This window comes from Stylophora pistillata, chromosome 3 (genome assembly GCF_964205215.1).
Source record: "Stylophora pistillata chromosome 3, jaStyPist1.2, whole genome shotgun sequence".
Lineage (NCBI taxonomy): Eukaryota > Metazoa > Cnidaria > Anthozoa > Scleractinia > Pocilloporidae > Stylophora > Stylophora pistillata.
This window is the reverse complement of record NC_142521.1, coordinates 3,557,079-3,574,506: the sequence shown is the minus strand read 5'-3', so window position 1 is coordinate 3,574,506 and position 17,428 is coordinate 3,557,079. Positions and strand designations below refer to the sequence as shown.

The window sequence follows — 17,428 nt, the reverse complement described above, 5'->3', positions numbered from 1 at the left end:
AATTTTGTTTGCTCGTGTATGCAGTAAACGATGTTTGCTTAGCATTCCTCTTGCAAGGCCAAGGGAAAATTGCTTGTGTAAATTTGGCTGAACATTTTAGACATACTTGGTTATCTTTATAGCCGCTGGTCGGATCATGTTTTGTCACGCAATGCCTATGTGGATTGCGTAACGGACCAAGGAACGGCTTATTGGATAGCCTAATAGTAGGATCAGATGATCTATTTTAGGTACCACCAGTAAACATTTAGGGTTAGAAAACGTAAACTTACATTTTATCGATGGAACTTCCATAACACACTACGTAATTGACGTACATAACCATAACACAAGAGGTGAATAATCGATTTAGTATGTACTAAAACAGTGAGATATAAATCACAAAAAGGTGATTCCAACTCATTTATTCCTGCAACGATTACATTATTTTTGGGGGCAAATCCCAAGCTAGTTGATCGAAGAATATCAGGAGTTTGAGTAGCCACTCAAAGCACTCCTTCAACGCTATCCACTGTTTAAGCATATACTAACGAGGCCTGTCGCGGTCACAACCAAGCACAGCAAAGCCCGCCAAGGTCAAACAAATTTTCGTTTCCAATAGATCTCGTTTCCAATAGAAATAAGGGACTAACGGAGACTTCTAAAGCATACTCCAAAGAATGTTCCCGGTGAGCTTTTAAGCAAAATATCTGTTCCATATCTTCAAGAAAATATAGAATTAATTCACGGCGCTGAAAACAACCAGGTGCAAATACTCTGAACGTATAATTTGGAGCCATACCTTCTTGACAAAAACTTCTCGAAAAGAATTGGAAAGAAGCAAAACCTTAAGTTTTAGGAAAAGATTAATATTATTCAGAGTTCTTTGAAGATACCTCTTAAAGACAAGTGTAGGTTAAGTAGCGTGGAATTGGAAATGATTGAGTGAAATTTATGAAAGAAAAAAAAGAGCCAAGCGAGTGCGAGACAGTAATAAAATTATGATTCGTTGGGATAGGAAATGGAAATGGAAATGGAAATGGAGATGGAAATGGAAATGGAAATAGGAAATAGGACATTTTTATTAGCTGAAGTGTAATTTCCCAAGTCAATTGTAAAGGATGACTGAAATTCAATTTAAAAATCACCATGGACAATGACATGTAGATACGGAGATATAAAATGGAAGATGGCATTATTTTATAACTGTGGAAAGTAGATCTAAATGTTTGTAAACAATGTCGATTTAGTAATTCGACAAGGCTGTTGCCTACAGCTTGAGGCCAGAAAAGGATTAAATCTTTGAAAACAGGAAAAAGGATATGATGTACTCTGAAACTGCTTGTCGAAGTCCTGTGGACGCTTGGAAAGCTGCTCTTATGACTAGAGTTCATCCTCATTAGTTACTAACTTCGAAACCAAATCGTCATGAAACAAGAATGTGTTGTGACGACATGGAATGAAGTGATGACTTCAAATCAAACATTTAATGTTTAGGAGAAAAAAACAAACAATGTAACTACAGTCGCACACGTTCTTGCAGAGGTGAACAAGTTTTGTGTAACTGAGGTAAAAGTTTTAACATCCAACACTCATTCGCGACTGGAATTACCAACGAACAGTACATTAAACACCATTTCTGGCAATCGCTAGTCATCCAAAACGAACATCGTGTCATGCGTGGAATTTTCACTGAGTTTGGCTAGTCAGCGCTATGATGGTCATAGTTTGAAAACAGGACCAAAAATTCGAAAGAGGAGTTTATATTTGTTGTAAAAACCTAAAAGTGGAGCAAACATAATGAGCCCTTCGGGAACTTGAAAGGGCAACATGCTATTAGTGCAAAGCTTTGCACCCTTGTGGATGGAAAGAAATGTATTTACCCGGGGTTAATATGTGTTTGTGAGGTGTTCGCGTCAAAGCGTCTCACGGTTTTCTACAGTGTCCTTGTTACAACTCTTCAAACATTGATATTTGACTGAATAAATGACGCCTCTAAGACGTGTATGGATATGTCTCGTGTTATGACCCTTGGCTACTTGTATTGTGTGTGTGTGCGTGTGTGCGTGCGTACGTTCCTCTTCTCTTTTTGCAAAGCCCTTGATCGTCACTGGTATAACAAGCTTAGTGGTTGACAGTTCACTGCTAGTTTCCAAAATCGACTAGGCAACAATTCATATCGTTTTATTTTTCCAAAAACTTACAAAGTTGGCATTTAACCTTAGTGACGATGTCCATAGCTTATTTAACTGAAATACATCTTCACTCCTTATGAACAGAATTCAAACATCAAGGATAGATACAAATCCGTTTTGGTTTGTTCATGATTAAAAGTTAACGCAGCAGTCGCTCGAAATATCTATGCTACTTCAGCCCTCTCCAACAAATTCTTCTCCTCCTTCGTGCGACTAAGTGGGTAAGGTAGTTGAAGGGGTTCCCTCTTCGTCTCCATTCTTCTGCAGTCCTTCTAAACCTTTGGGGAGACTAGTATCTTCGACTTCGCTACCAGTTCCCTCGACGAATTCTTCATAAGTCGACTTTTCTTTGAAGGGTTTGCGACCCAGAAGGTCAATCACGTCCTCTCTATCAAGAACTTCTTTTTCCAAGAGTCGTAAGGCAATCTGTTAGGCAAAGAGATCAAGAAATACGTTTACGACATTGGCTAAGTAAGATGCAACCAGACGATAGTAAAATCTCTGGTAATCAGCAAAAACTAACAACACATGGCCGAAGGAAAATCTTGAGGTCAGGCGGTCTGAACTGTCCTTAGAAGAGAATAATTGTTTTTTAGTTTAAGCCTAATAATCCTTTAAAAAAGAGTAATCAATAATAAGTTTTGATTCCAACGCTGATAGCCTCCGAACAACCTTTCTATCTCTTTTCCAACCTTTTTGTGGTATTTGGTAAACTGGCCAGTTGGGGTACTCTTAAATTGTTAGAGAGCAGCAGTCTTGTTACTTAATGATCCCATTCAACAAGGTAATAAAATTCGTTAAAAAAGACAGAAAAAGTAAAAACGGAATCTCAACTCATTTCTTACAGCCATGCGTATGGCGAGTCTTCTTATGGTTTTTATCAAAATGGAAGTTGTCAGTTTCTTAAGATCCCCCAAAAAAGGTGGCTGAGTTAAACATATGCAAGTCATTCGCAGAAACAAAACTGTAATAGAGACCTTTCCTCTCGAAGTGGTCACGTCTAACCCTATTGATAACATAATGAACATAGCACGCATCGTCTGATTGGTCGGTTCAGTTTCCAAGCGGATGCTTTTTTCAGATTATAGAGCCGGCAGAGCCGGAATGTAACTAGTTATAAAAGTAATAGCACGCATTTTCCGGGCTCTATAACGTGATAAAGCCACATCGGATGTTGGGACAACGCTCAGAAAGCTTATAAGTCTGAGATGATTTGGTTATAGAGCCCGGAAAAAAAGATTTTTAACCAGCTATTCCCCTACCTTTTCTACATCTTTCTTGTGTCTGGTGAGCAGATGAAATGTTCTTTCGTACGCTTTGTTGATGACTTCTCTGGCTTGTTCGTCTATGAGCTGTGCAGTCGCTTTGCTGTGGGGTTTATCAAAAGTGGGTTCTCCCTCGCGAGGCAAATCAAAAGACACGTTTCCAACCTTTCATTCATTAAATGTCGAAGGAAGGAATATTATTCTCGGCTAAGATTGCATTACTGGGAGAAGATAAATTTTCAGCAAGGTGCCCGTTTTGTGTTAAAATTTGAAACTTTCCAACGAAAAAAGACCAATCTGTGTCCCCACACTGAGAGCCGATGGAAAATACACACGAGCCAAAATATCAAACTGTGCTCCGAAGCCAACTTAAACAAGTCTTAAGTAAGACGGCCTCATCTTTCTGATATTGATGGCGTTTCAACTAGCCCTTTCAATATGAAGAATTCTAAATTCAAAATTCAAAAGAAATCCAGCGAGTTTTAAACGCTTGGCCGCGATTTTAACGCGTTATTTACCTGCGCATAAGCACTCTTGGTAACTTTACTGAGATCGTCCTGCGCACCGCATTCCTCTCTCGTTGTTTTTCCATATTTGCACGCAGAAAATCCAGCCCCCCTCCCTCCCCCCTCCCAAAAGAGAGGAGAACTGTAAGTGAAAAATAAATTAAAAAGGTAACACACTAAAAGTAGGGAACGATTTGGTCATTTTCACTGATCCTCATCAAATTTACACCAAGTGCTGTAAATATACGTAGATCTGCCAGTGCGAGGACTTCCAAATGCAAACTTAAATCGTACACGTTCAACGTAACAAAATCCTATTTATGACTTAAGTTTCCCTTAACAAATTCTGAATGAGGTTTTCCGCTACTTTATTGGTGCCAGTTTCTCGAAGCAAAATATAAATTTTCTTTCTGTGCTGGTAATTCTGGGAAATTTCTTCGATTTCTCATACAATGCGGCATATTTGATATCTTAGAGCGCGGCATATTTGATAGAAATTGGAACCAAAAAAATCTTATTGCCTTCAACAGTGTAAACGTATTTCCAAATTGTACCTCATTTGTGAGCTGAACCTATAATCTCTGTGGGAATAACTAGCTTCATAAACCTTAGGATTTACCTGCGGGGTAACCAATCACACGATGCATACCTGCACATTTTTGTTATGGTCAGTTAATCAACATTGGGCAGCGGACTGCTCTGGTGACATATAATTTAGAGGCGCTGACTGTTTGCTAATTTTATGTGTCAGGAACTGCCGGTAACGCTCTTGGCTGGCAGTGCAACCAGCCCTTCACCACCAGAGATGAAGATAATGATCGCTGGGGTCAAAACTGCGCTATTCAGTTCAAAGGAGCCTGCTGGTACAATGCATGTCACCACTCGAATCTGAATGGCTTGTATCTTCGTGGCATTCACTCCTCCTTTGCTGATGGTGTGAACTGGTATCACTGGAAGCGATTTGGATACTCCTTGAAGAGAACCGAGATGAAAATAAGACCAATGAATTCCTGATCGTGCATGGCTTTCTTCAAGTGTTCGAATACCACGGACGCGCGACACGCGACACACGACACGCAACACACAACAAGGGCTTTGAACAACAGACTCTTTTCTCTATCTTTTTTTTTGTGGGGGAAGGGTGAAATGTGCCAAACTCAAGCGAGACGGGAAGCACGTGACATGTGAAGGTACGACTATTTCGCTCAGTGACATAGGAAAATGTGATTCCCGCCTTGCTGGATACAGAAATGCTGTGTTCAAAGCCTTGAATTAACCATACTGTCTAGATTTGAAGGCCATGGCCGAACCAGTTCCAGGGAATGCCTCGATAGTAGCGGGGGTTTGAATAAACGCCAGTTACCGGTGGTCTGTCGCCGTCCATAAGATCTCCCACGGCCGTCTGTTGATCCTGTGAGCGGGCTTTCGTGTTTCGGTTTTTTCCAACAGCACAGCCGCCTATTATACCATCGGCTGCCGCTTACGAAAAAAGTTATTGAAACCAGTACTCCTGAATAGTGGCAGCGAAGTGTAAGAGCAAGGGAGGCTTGGGTCGGGGCGGGTTGTTAAGCAACTCGACCTAGGCTTCCTCATTTTATCATTCCTCCGCTCTTTTCGCGCCCTTTTTTTTTTTTTTTTTTTACCAACTCAACGCTTGAACAGCCTAGGTCGTGGCTTTTATTTCAAACTAATCCCGGAGAACTCAACACTTATATGAAACCGATATTTGATCAGGGCTCGGCCATTATAAACGGATCGTATCTTCCTGTGGTGATCCTGAAGACTTGTAATAACTCTTTATCCAATCCGCAGGATAAGCTAAATCAAGGCAGATGTGACCGAGTCGGGCTGACCATAAAACTGTAATCCCCAAACACCTCTATCTCGTTTCTTAATGCACTTAGGTGTGTCCTTTGTCATTAGAACTTGACCCTGTAATAATGTCTTTGGGCTCTAATATTTCCATACTTAGTGGTATGTTACTCTTTGCTTTTATGCGCCCATCGAGTTTACTTAAGTGAATTTAAGAAGCAGTTTTCGACCTCAAAGGAACCATTCACTTTAATGCTCATAACTCACTGAGTAAAAGCGCTGAAAGAAAAATACTGTTCTTCAGTAACTACAATTTGTTTTAGAATCGCATCATTGAATAAAATCTCGCATTCTGATTGGTCAACGAAGCGAGGTATTTAGCGTGGAATTGCGAGTTGAAAACGAGGCTAAGTGAAATTGTTTCGCATCTACGTAAGCATAACAATTTTAAGTAATATTGTTTCCTTTTTTTTTCTCATTTTTATTCCGTGATGCGTTTCAAGGAAAATCCATTATTTCACTCGTGAATTCCGCATTAAATTGCGCGCGAAAACCGATATCGCACGAATCTCGAAGCGATGAGTGCGATATCGGTTTTCGCGTGCAATTTAATGCGGAATTCCCTCGTCAAGTAATGAATTTTCCTGTAAAATGGAGTTATCGATGACGATGAGATTTGGTTCTTTTCTTTCCCTTACATGGTCAAGATATCGATCAAGTTAGTCGGTACGATTACTGGAAGCATCGAGCAAGGAAGCATTTTCGCTTTTACGGAGGGTTTTCTTCGGTTTCCTGGCAGCACTCAGGTTCTGATTGTTCACAACATTCTATAACAATCAAACTGCTAAATAAGAACAGGCGAGGACACAAGAAAACACAAGTTTACCCTATAACATTATCATCGTTATTATTATTATTGTTGTTATCGTCATTATTATCATTATTTTAATTAATTTTTTTGCATTGTAAATGCTATAGAAATCTATATGAATTATTAATACAAGACAACTTAAGATCGTATTTTAATTATCAAGGAACAGCTTGCAAATGATTGTTTCGCACTATGAACGTTACGGCGCTCTGATGTCCAAGATAACCGCGAGTACTTTCAAGACTGAGTCGTCGATAAGGTCTTTCGAATTCATTCTCCATGGAGCCATAGTTATAACACATACGAGATAAGACAACTAGATATATAGATTCCCTTTTCAGCTTTACTATCTCATCAGTGGTATTCGGCTGATAGCCCTATCAAACAGCGTTTCATTAAGGGTTCAACTATTTGGCAAAGCAAAATAAACGATCTATAATTCAGGATCTAAATTTGAAATATAGGGTCAATTTTCTTGAAATTTCGGTTCTCTCCTAGATGGAAAACTCTTGAAAATGGCTTCTATTTGGCTCGCAAAGGTAGTAAACTGTCTTAAACTGAATACCTTAGGTTTTAAACGTGCGTACTTGTATTTATTTTTTGTTAGAAATGCTTTTGTTTACTACTTAATTTTACAGTGCTTTTGAGAGTCATATAAAAAACTGAGGTCAGTTTCAATTGTCTGCAATCGTTAGGGAATCAGCTAGTTGGATTTTATGTAGTGTGCTCTTCAGAGATCATACAATGGGAACTTCAAGGGAAATTAAAACCATCTGCCGACATGTTCGATAGGGAAGAGGCTAATTGGGTTGTATATAGTGTGCTCTTCAGAGAAGATCACACAATGGGAACTTCAAGGAAAGTCGTAACCATCTGCCGACATGTCCTATATTTGGGATACTCCTATGATTTTTCGAACGTTTTGCTTACAGTTTCATTTTCAAGGACATTTGTAGAATAAGTGATTAGAACATCCATGTACATGTTCCATTTTGTGTTTTCAGTCGAAGCGATGGCTATCAACAAAATTTTTCAAGACGAAGAAGCGCTGAGTTATTCAGCTCGTCGTAAATAGACCAGAGAAAAACTGTGTCATTGAAACTTTTAAAGAAGAAAAGATTTCAGCGATTTTTAAGGTTGTACGTAAATTGCACCATTTCCTGTCGCCAAAGTCTCCATCTCAGCCCGGATTATGCGCCACGATACTTTAAAAAGCGATAAGATATGGTTTTGAACTGAAGCGAGAAAAAGGATTCAATACCCATTTTAAAAGCGCGAGCAATTATCTACATGGAATTGATAATAAGGTTGCTATGCAAAAACAAAAAAAAAAAAAAGCGTCTTTACTGATCTTGACTTTCATCTTCTGATCATATGCTTCCAGTGAGGATTTCTGCGAAAAGGTCGATTTCAAATTAAAAAAAGAACTAAGGTTCAGGCGGAATTTCACTGACAAATCGACACAGATGTAAAGGGTGAAACCGGCATAACCACGCTGTCAATAGGTCAACATATGCAGTCTCGAATATGCAGCCTCGACAGAAACACGAATTCTAATTGAGAACTCGGTATATCTCATTACAAGGCATATTCGCTTGTAAAAAACTTGCCTTATTCCTACGTTTCTCTTATATTCTTGACATTAAGTAAATGTTGTCTAAAAACTACCAGCCTCACTCCCGTTTCGAAATCAAAAGCATTACAAGAGCTGTTAGCTTCAAAGACCAGCCGACGAAAGGAAGAAGGAACGATATTAAGTTCTGAAGTGTCGAACGCCTTGATACACTGAATTTTATTAGTGATAGACAGAAATTTCAGTTTCTTATTAAAACTGATATCGAAACAAAGTCAAATGGATTTTCTTTTTAAACAAAACGCACAAAGAAGGATGCGGTTGCTGTATTTACATTCCGCGGCCATTTTGGCGGAGCGAGCCGAAATGTTTACAGAGTTCAACATGGAAAAGTGCCTGTTTTGTTTTTTTAGCTTGTTCAACAATTCTCTTCTGCATTGTAAGTAGAGCTACTCATTTATTCTAGCGTTGTCGTCGTTTCGGGTGGCAGCTGGTACGGCGGAAGTTGTTCATTTTAAGATGAGTTGAATATTTGTGAAGTTTCGAAAACAGGAATCGCTCTCCTTGTTTCGGAAGTTTCTTTGGGCATAACTTTACGTTTTCATAAGCCACATGTCGGCCGAATTCTAAAGAGTTTTTCATCCTTATTTTTGAGCCGCATGGGAGCATTCGTTTAGTTTTTAATTTACACCGTTATCTCGCTGGCCAATCAGATCATTTTAAAAATTGACATGATCCTCAATGTCAGTATAAATAAGCATGTCTTACAAGAAGATAAAACACACACACGAGATCTTTGATCCTTTTTACAAAATAAGGGCTACATGTGGAAAAAAATGAAGAATTTGAGAGAAAACACTCAAAGAATGTATGAAGCAACGATTTGGCACCATTGAAACAAAGAAGTCTCTTCCCATTCAGCAATGCGCGCGCTCGCCTATTCATTCATCACTCTAAACTGCACAAGTAAAGTTAGTGTGGTCAGACAAGAAAAATTAAACAAAACAATACAAATAACTTCGTACAATATTACAACAACGGTTAGTCCGAGGTTTAACATTTCCCAGAACAGCCAAACGAAGGAGGTCAATGAGCAGCTTATTTTGGCTAACAAAACAGCTATTTCTTTTCATGAAAGTTTTGTTTCTCTTTCTTCCAAGGGCTTGAACCTTTTTTAAAGATTTTCTGCTCCATGGTTATTTGATGACAATTTCTGTTTTTCACTGACCGCTATCACGTTCAATTCTTCATCGGATCCTGACTTCTGCGATATTACGATGGGAATACGACTTCATGTTTTAGTGGCCCTCATATTTCTGGTGAGTTTCTTAATTCATATTGTGGACAAAAACCATGTGCAACACTCAAATGATCACAGTTAGCTAATTAGCTGAAAAGGCTTCTGTAATGTCCACAAAGTTTATTTAGTTTTGATAAAGAAAAAGTGTTTGTCAAAGTTCATAAACGTGTAACTACTTGATGCATGCATTGGTTCTCCTTTGCCGTAAGAGTGCTCCCGTCCTGTTAATCCCAACATAAATCCATTATATCCATCTATCTAACCGACTCACGACTAGAACCAAGATTTAAGCTTTTATTTTGTGCTGAGGTTATTTTCGACCTCGAATTCGAAGCGGACAAGATTTGCCTTTTTATGAGGCTCTCAAGTGTAATGACTGGTGAAAAATCTAGGAATGTAAAGTACATCGATGACTCTTTCAATTCAATGGAATTAAATAAATTCTGAAAGTGTAACAGCGATATAATGGTATCATCCACAGAAGGCAGTCATGTGTATCTCTGACTGTAGACAGAATCACTTGAAGACCTTGCCTCATTCCTGTTTATTAATTGAACTAAACCTGAAAAGTTTTCTGTTTTAGCTGATTTACTTACATTGCAGATTTACAAATACCCTGACGTTTCTGGAGACTCTCCAGGTATTAGAAAACACGTCTTTATGCTTTTGTAATGAAAGTATGTGACCAAAGACCAAACTAATCACATCGGTCAATCAGTGCAAAGTAAAAAAAAATCACAAGGAACTGAGAAAACTCAAAGTAAAATACAGTGAAACTATCTGAAGGGCGGGAAATACGGTTGACGAAGTTGCTGTCTGTTTTAGTTTTGAGCATGACTGAGTGAGAGACTGGCGAGAGTTTTTTTTTCAGCAATGAGAGAGCTAATATGAATGAAGCAACTGCAACTCAATCAAAGATTTCTCTCTGGTGTAATGTTATTGGTCAGTAAATGTGACTCCCTTTAGAACAAAAAACAATGATCCGGGCCAGGTCTTGAATATGGAAATTGCGATCAGGAGTCCACCGCAGTCATCACTGTCAGGGCGGGGTTGCGCAAGCAGACAGTATGCGAGCTGAGACGAATGCTGAATTAGTGTCAAGGGAAAGATCATTTTATACGCCGATGAAAATCTTTCAAAAAAATTTCTTATGAAAATTAAGTATTTATAATTTTTTTGTTGTATTTATCTCTTTCTTTCTTTTTGCGTAGAATATCCCGGAAGTACCATGATGGTGTATTGGAGGCCATGTTCTGCCTCTGTGATTACTGTCTACAGCAGAAAAGTACCCTCAGAAGGCGACAAGTTAGATTGGAACGCTGTAAAAGTATCGGAACATGAACGTAGTTATGCTCTTAACCTTAGTTGTAATACGGAGTACGAAATAGATGTCAAAGCTTGGAACTCTACGGCAGAGATGACCTCGGCGCCATTAAATCGCAGCAACTCTCAGAAAGTGAGAACACCTGGAGGTAAAAAAAATGTCATGAGGTTTTTCCTACCTTGCCAAGTCACGTGAAACGTCTGAGTGCAGTAAAATCGACAATAAAAGCCTTTTACTCAAAATTATTTTGAAGAACTACTTACATTTCCCTGTCCTCGGTGTTGGTGTAATGAAAGAAAAATGGAATTTGTCCTATCTTTGCGACAACATTTCAAAGGAGTGACGGAAGAAATTAGATGTCGTTTAAATCTTTATCAAGGTAACTTGGTTTGCCATTCATATTCTTCAGAAAGTCAGTCTTGCCAATTTGTTCTTTTCTGGAGATCATTTCTGACCAACAACAACAACAACAACAACAACAACAAACAACAACAACAACAAAAAAAACCCAGTTACTTCCTTTCGGAAAAAATGCTTACATTTGCAAGTTTTATTGATCAATTTTAAAATGTTTTCATTTCAGGTAAACCGTCAGCTCCGGTCATAGAAAACAAAGAAGTATACTTGACATCTAAGTGTGATGTGAACCTGAAGTGGAGTTCCCCAGACGACAATGGCTGCCCATTGACCATGTACACGATTCACTACAAAGATCTTCAATCTTCAAGTCAATATTATAAGATCAATGTTACCGTGGACACTACTTCGAGAGATCTCCCACCGCTAAAGTGCAACACTGAATACATCTTTAAAGTGACCGCTTGGAACGAATTGGGAGAAAGCGCTTACTCTGATGGATGGCGAATGAAAACAGGGACTTCAACTGATAATTTTACAGTACGAACACTCAGCATTGCTTTACCGTCAGCTTGCGGGCTCCTAATTCTCTCTACTTTTGGAATTGTTTGTTGGAGAAGGAGAAACAGAAAAACGAGGAAAAGTCGAGGCCATAAGTCCAGGTGGTAAGCTGGGACATCTCTATCAGTATCGCAAATAATCATGCTTCACTTTGGATAGGTTCTTTTCTGAAAAGAGTTAATTGCGCGCAAAAACATGAAATGTAGATAACACTTTTAAACAGGAGAAGTATCATAAAAATGCTACCATGGACACCAGGTGAGCATCAGTTTCAGCGGACTAACAGCTAGCTCACCCTTTAAAGTATCAAAAGGAACAAAAAACTTCAGGAAGAAATGGGGCAAATTAATACGAAGGGAGGGAGGGAGGGAGGTGAAGAGTAACCTGCTGACCGCTAGCTTTTCCAAATGTTAATTATCTAATATTTTCAGGATGCTAAACCTTTTTATTTCTAAAATATGATATCTTATAGACAATTAGAGGCATTCCCTCATTAGGTGTATTTTTCTTTTAGGTCAAAATCCGACATTGTTCCTCTTCTTCTTAAGGAGATTCCACCCGAGCGGGTACTGTTTATGGAGGAACTGGGTCGAGGCGCTTTTGGCAAAGTCTATAAAGGCACTCTTAAAGAAATAGCGAAAGTTGAGGTGTTTTTTAAACCTCGAGAAGAAAGAGTAGTGGAACTTCGCGAAGGAAGAACAGTCGCAATTAAAGTCCTTCTAGGTAGGCGGAAAAAGAATCTATAAGTTCCCTCTGTAGGCAAATGGCTTTCTAACAATATTAACATGGGCTCATTAACAGACTGTAGCACTTCTTGATCCACATGCATCCTTTATAAGTATGGATTCGTTTTTCATTTTAAGGGTTGCTGTGAACTCGAGAACACTTTTTCCACTCAGCGGATTGTGGCTTTCCAAAATGCTAGAAACAAATTCAAGGCCGTGTTCCAGGTTCCCTGATAGGCTGTTATACATTTGTGCAATAAGATAACTTATCTTTGCAGAAGACGTCTTTATCAATTTTCACAATTTTTCAAGTCATGGAAGGAATTAAAACATTCATGGACCTGAACAGTTTTGTTTACAGTTCCCTTAAGTGAAAATGTTTATATGAGAACTCTCGAAGCTTTCATTAGAACTAGGATTTCTGTATTTATCGAGTCTGCTAATTTGTAGGGGAATCCTAATTTTAGAGATCTAGTATTATTCTACTGATGCTCAAGCCTAATTTCAAATTTGACTTGCTCAAATTGAGAATAAAATTTACAGCACTACCTTCCTAGCTCTCCTAATTGTAAGTTGTGTTTGTGTCACTATTTTCTTTTTGGGTTTATTTGGGTGGCCGTTTAAACATTTCATTATTTTTCTGATAGAAAATGCTAGTGACGAAGGAAAGGAACTGTTTAAGAAAGAAATTGAGTTTATGAGCCGCGTTGGTTTTCACCGGAATATTCTCAACATGATTGGCTACTGGACGAGGTCAGAACCCATCATGCTCCTCTTGGAATATGTTCCACATGGAGATCTTCTTCAATGGCTAAGAAAAAGAAGCCGACAGGTGACGGAAGTTTGCTGCTTTAACACTGCTCTTTTATTAAAAAGTCTACTTTTCTGCTTGAAAAGCATAAGTTGTAAATCTATTCAATTTTCTCTTGATGAACGCAGAGGGATCGTTAAGGGAAAGAAGGGGGAGGTAGACAATCCTTCTCTTCCCAGGGGTTTTCTTTCTGACTTCTGTCTTCAAGGAAATCCTTTGCTCAAACCATGCATAAGTAAAAATGATTAAAGATTTGAGTGAAGTAACAACTAGCTGATAACATTGGCAATTAAATGGACAATTGATATATCATTGGATAGTTCATTACATTTTCAATATATTTCTCATTAAAAGTGTGAAAGCAAGCTGAGTGCATTTTAACTCGCTCTGACGATGTGCGTCATAAATTGCAGATCAACTGCAAGAACGGCAGAGATGGAGTCATTCATGAGTCCGTGAAAGATATTTTTGCCACCTCAAAAATGTCAGAGAAGGATGCCTGTGATGAGGACAACGACAATACTGAAAAAGCCATCAAGAAAGAGAAATCAATGCCGAGAACCGAAAATGATCAAGAACTAATCTGCTCTTCGCAAATAGTCATCTCCGTAGATGAGGAACAATCCACTAAAGAGGAGAACGATCAAGTAATTTCACAAATCCCATGCGGGACGAACATGGCCTCCAAAGGTTTTGATAGGGCTCAGCCAACAACAGTTCAAGCTGTTACAGTGCAGCCTCAAGTTGTTAATACTTCTGGAAAAGCTTTAGAAAGTGGCAGAGGAGATCAATCAGAAAATACAGAAGAGAAAGAAGACGATAAAACCACGATCTCGTCCACAGCTGGGGAAGTTAGTGACGATACAACAAATCTTCCCGGTGGAATTTGCCACGAAAGTACAACTGAACACGTTTCGAACTGTGAGAACGCCGTGGAATATAACAAAGGCAAGGAAGGAAAAGTGAAAGATGAAATCATGTCAAACGGTGATGAAAAAAAAAATTCAACAGGAAGTCGAAATCCACGAAGTTTGCCAAAGCTCCCGCAAGAAAGAAAAACACAAAAGTCAGGGAAACAGCAAGGATTTGACAACGCCGTTGACTTCTCTGTTGACAATGTTCTTTGTTTTGCATGGCAAATAGCAAAAGGAATGGTATGTGCTTTGTTTTGAGAACTTTCAGAAAGATCGTGAAAAGATAGAGAAACATATTCCCATATTGAAGTGATTGAAATCAAGCCGGAAGGAGGCAAGACCATGTTCCTTTAAATTCTCCAGTGATTCTCTTAAGCGCATAGATATCGACAAATTAATCATCAATGGAGCAGAGACTAATCGTCTCGCTCGGGTTTGTCAGTGAGCCTATATCTCCAAAAAGAGAAAAACTTAAAGAATAATTGGAGAGAGATACAGATAAGCTTATAAACGATACCTTATCTACGGCTTACCCATGGACACCTTCAGCGCAGAGGTTTTAAAAGAAGTGTACGCGCTCAGATTCTCTATGTTTACAAAACTGATTGTGAGTATGAGAAAAATTATTATTTGCTTCCGTTCTTTTTCCACACAGGCATACTTGACCAACAAAGGATTTGTCCATCGTGATCTGGCCGCGCGTAATATTCTTCTCGGTGAAGACAGAGTTGTGAAGATTGCTGATTTTGGCCTGTTACGTCACACTTATGGCAACATTTACGAAGTCAAGAACACCAAAAAACTGCCTATCAAATGGATGGCACTGGAGTCGTTAAATAACGGCACATACACTTCTAAGAGTGACGTGTGAGTAGTCACAGGCCTAGAGTATACTAGCAACTCAAAGAAATGAATTCAAAAGAAGCAATTGCATAAACCGAAGGTGCTAATATAACAAGTTCAAAATTGTGTCAACTACTTACTGGAATACCATTAGGTAAAATACTTGGCTCGTTAATTATTCAAATTGAGACCTTTCTGAGTAGACTGAAATTTTATATTACTTACTCTTGTCTTTCTGCAGGTGGTCTTTCGGTATACTTCTTTGGGAACTGTGCACAATGGGTGAGTTATTACATTGCTTTAATTACATTAAAACTAAATGTAGCCAGTAGTTTATAGAATGACAGAGGCTATAAGTTTTCAACTGCTGTAATCATTATGCTAACTTTTCAAGTTCCTAGCTGCAATGCTGAGATCAAAGGAGGTTTGACGCTATTTTCCATTCGACCTAGACACATATACTAAGCCATGTACGACTTGAGTTGAGATATCTTTTTTAAATCATCTTGAATACTTCTGTGTTCTCTTCTTTCATATAGGTGGCATTCCGTATCCTGGAATCAGTAACAGAGATTTGTACAGTAACCTGAAAACAGGATATCGAATGAACAAGCCAGACATATGTTCGGACGAACTGTGAGCTTACAAATTCATCTATTACCTTCGTGATTAAGAATGAAATATCAAGCCCCAGTTACAAAGAATATCACTCACTCACTATATTTTTGGATAAAAAAAAAAAAAAACAACAAAAAAAAAACACATACAACCATATGGTAAACGTGTTATCGCCATAGTACCATAGACTGGGTTAAGTGCATTTATTTCTTTAATAGAGCTTCACTTGTACTTAATTATTATATGCAAGTCGAGCGATATCGCTTTTATCTGTTTTTAGATTATGGATTTCATTTCGTTTAAAGCGTTGCTTCTTGACAATGATGCTGCGTATTTGTTCTTACCAGGTACGAGCTAATGCTTGACTGTTGGAAGGAGGATCCAAATGAGAGGCCATCTTTTGATCAGCTGCTGTCGAGAATGGAGACCATGATGACAAAGGACACTCCTTACTTGGATTTAAAAGAGGATGGTGAAGCTGATCCCTCCCACAGTGCGCCAAAATCTGAAAAAGATAGTTAAAATGTTACACATGATTAACATTTAGATGATGTAGCTTTCAAGATGCTACGAAGAGAATCGATAGGGTTGAATCGTAGGCACTGAAAACTTTTTTCTCAGAAATTTGATTCTTTAATTATATCTTTGTTTAAGAATTTTGGTTGTTTGAAGTCAGAGTATTAATAAAGAGTAAAAAGTTGTAGATTTGGCACGTACGTATTTTGAACGAGCTCCACGGGCTCCTTGACGCTACGTGGGTAAATAAAGTATTGATTGATTGATTGATTGATTGATTGTATAGAGTAATCGTTTTTGTGGAAGCAGGAAAAAAAGGAATTAGTTAACTTGCAATGAACAAGTATAGGCTCAAGTCAATTGCATTCAGTTCCTTGCAAAGCGGTCAATTTTCGGTCTTGTCAGCGGGCTCCCTAGGCCACGCGGGTCGTTGAATTCCTTCACGTGCGAAATATGTTTTGCAAATAACCTCTACCGTTGATTTTCTACAACAGTTAAAACGGTAAAATTGTATATCATGGATATGCTCTTTTCTTTTGCCTGTATGTTGATTTTGCTTTAGTGAAGGCCGTTCAGGGATGCGAGGAACCTTAAAACACGAATGAGCCGTTGAGGTGGGAAATATCCTCGTCGGAAAGTGTAAGTTACGGCTCAGAGTCAAGCTTTGATAAAAACAGTACAAGCATCTCCACAAACTTCACTCACCGTCACTTAAAACGTAGGGTTCGTCGAGTAAAGTAATTTTTAACTTGTCAAACCCTTAATCTATCTCGGCCAGCCATTAAAGCGTGGGAGAGATTCAGTTGCCGACATTTTACCTGTACATGTCTTTTTAAGGAAAGTTTTCGCCATATTGTTCACCAATGTACTACATGGATCAACGTCAGCTTTACGAACGTTGCCTGACTCCCAAACAACTAAAAAGACATCCCACATGTTTGGTTTCAAAATATTAACTAAATTATACGCTGCCACTCAACTGAATTATCAAAAGACATCATTTAAGTCGAAGCCTCAGACTCTTCAGAACACCTTTCTTCGAATTGATCAAATTCTATTTATAATTCATCTATGGATGGTAGTTGCTCTGTCTTGTGTTTTCAGTTCGTAATTGTCCTCTTGTAAACCGTTCCATTCTTAGATGCAGCCGATTCCCTGACCTTATATAACATTTCAGGACTGACCTAACAAAGGCCTTATCAAAGAGTGTAAGAGTCCCTTTCTGTAGCTATTCCGTCCATTTGAATTTGGAAAATTG

General features: G+C 38.6%; 1 protein-coding gene across 3 annotated transcripts; it reads left to right on the top strand.

Moving 5' to 3' along the window:
* Positions 1 to 4,765: 4,765 nt before the first annotated feature.
* On the top strand, positions 4,766 to 16,440 carry LOC148734139 (tyrosine-protein kinase receptor torso-like). Of its 3 annotated transcripts, XM_088753686.1 has the most exons (13): positions 4,766 to 5,135; positions 6,465 to 6,887; positions 9,362 to 9,520; positions 10,105 to 10,141; positions 10,713 to 10,973; positions 11,409 to 11,847; positions 12,258 to 12,466; positions 13,116 to 13,300; positions 13,693 to 14,433; positions 14,849 to 15,060; positions 15,278 to 15,318; positions 15,576 to 15,672; positions 16,002 to 16,440. In XM_088753686.1, the coding sequence occupies exons 3-13, from the start codon at positions 9,479 to 9,481 to the stop codon at positions 16,174 to 16,176; spliced, it is 2,439 nt and encodes an 812-aa protein (XP_088609812.1). In that variant the 5' UTR covers positions 4,766 to 5,135; positions 6,465 to 6,887; positions 9,362 to 9,478; the 3' UTR covers positions 16,177 to 16,440. The 3 variants fall into 3 exon arrangements, 2 of the variants coding, with proteins under 2 accessions (XP_088609812.1, XP_088609813.1); XM_088753687.1 differs by lacking the exon at positions 4,766 to 5,135 and having other exon boundaries at positions 6,268 to 6,890; positions 9,459 to 9,520; XR_015998844.1 differs by lacking the exons at positions 4,766 to 5,135; positions 15,576 to 15,672; positions 16,002 to 16,440 and having other exon boundaries at positions 6,263 to 6,887; positions 14,849 to 15,136; positions 15,278 to 15,321.
* Positions 16,441 to 17,428: the final 988 nt, after the last annotated feature.

Excerpts from the sequence above, each read along its gene's own strand:
- LOC148734139 (XM_088753686.1), top strand. The coding sequence starts at position 9,479 with ATGGGAATACGACTTCATGTTTTAGTGGCCCTCATATTTCTG. Across the intron at positions 9,521-10,104 it reads TAGTGGCCCTCATATTTCTG|ATTTACAAATACCCTGACGT; the intron begins GTGAGTTTCTTA and ends CTTACATTGCAG. Across the intron at positions 13,301-13,692 it reads TAAGAAAAAGAAGCCGACAG|ATCAACTGCAAGAACGGCAG; the intron begins GTGACGGAAGTT and ends CATAAATTGCAG.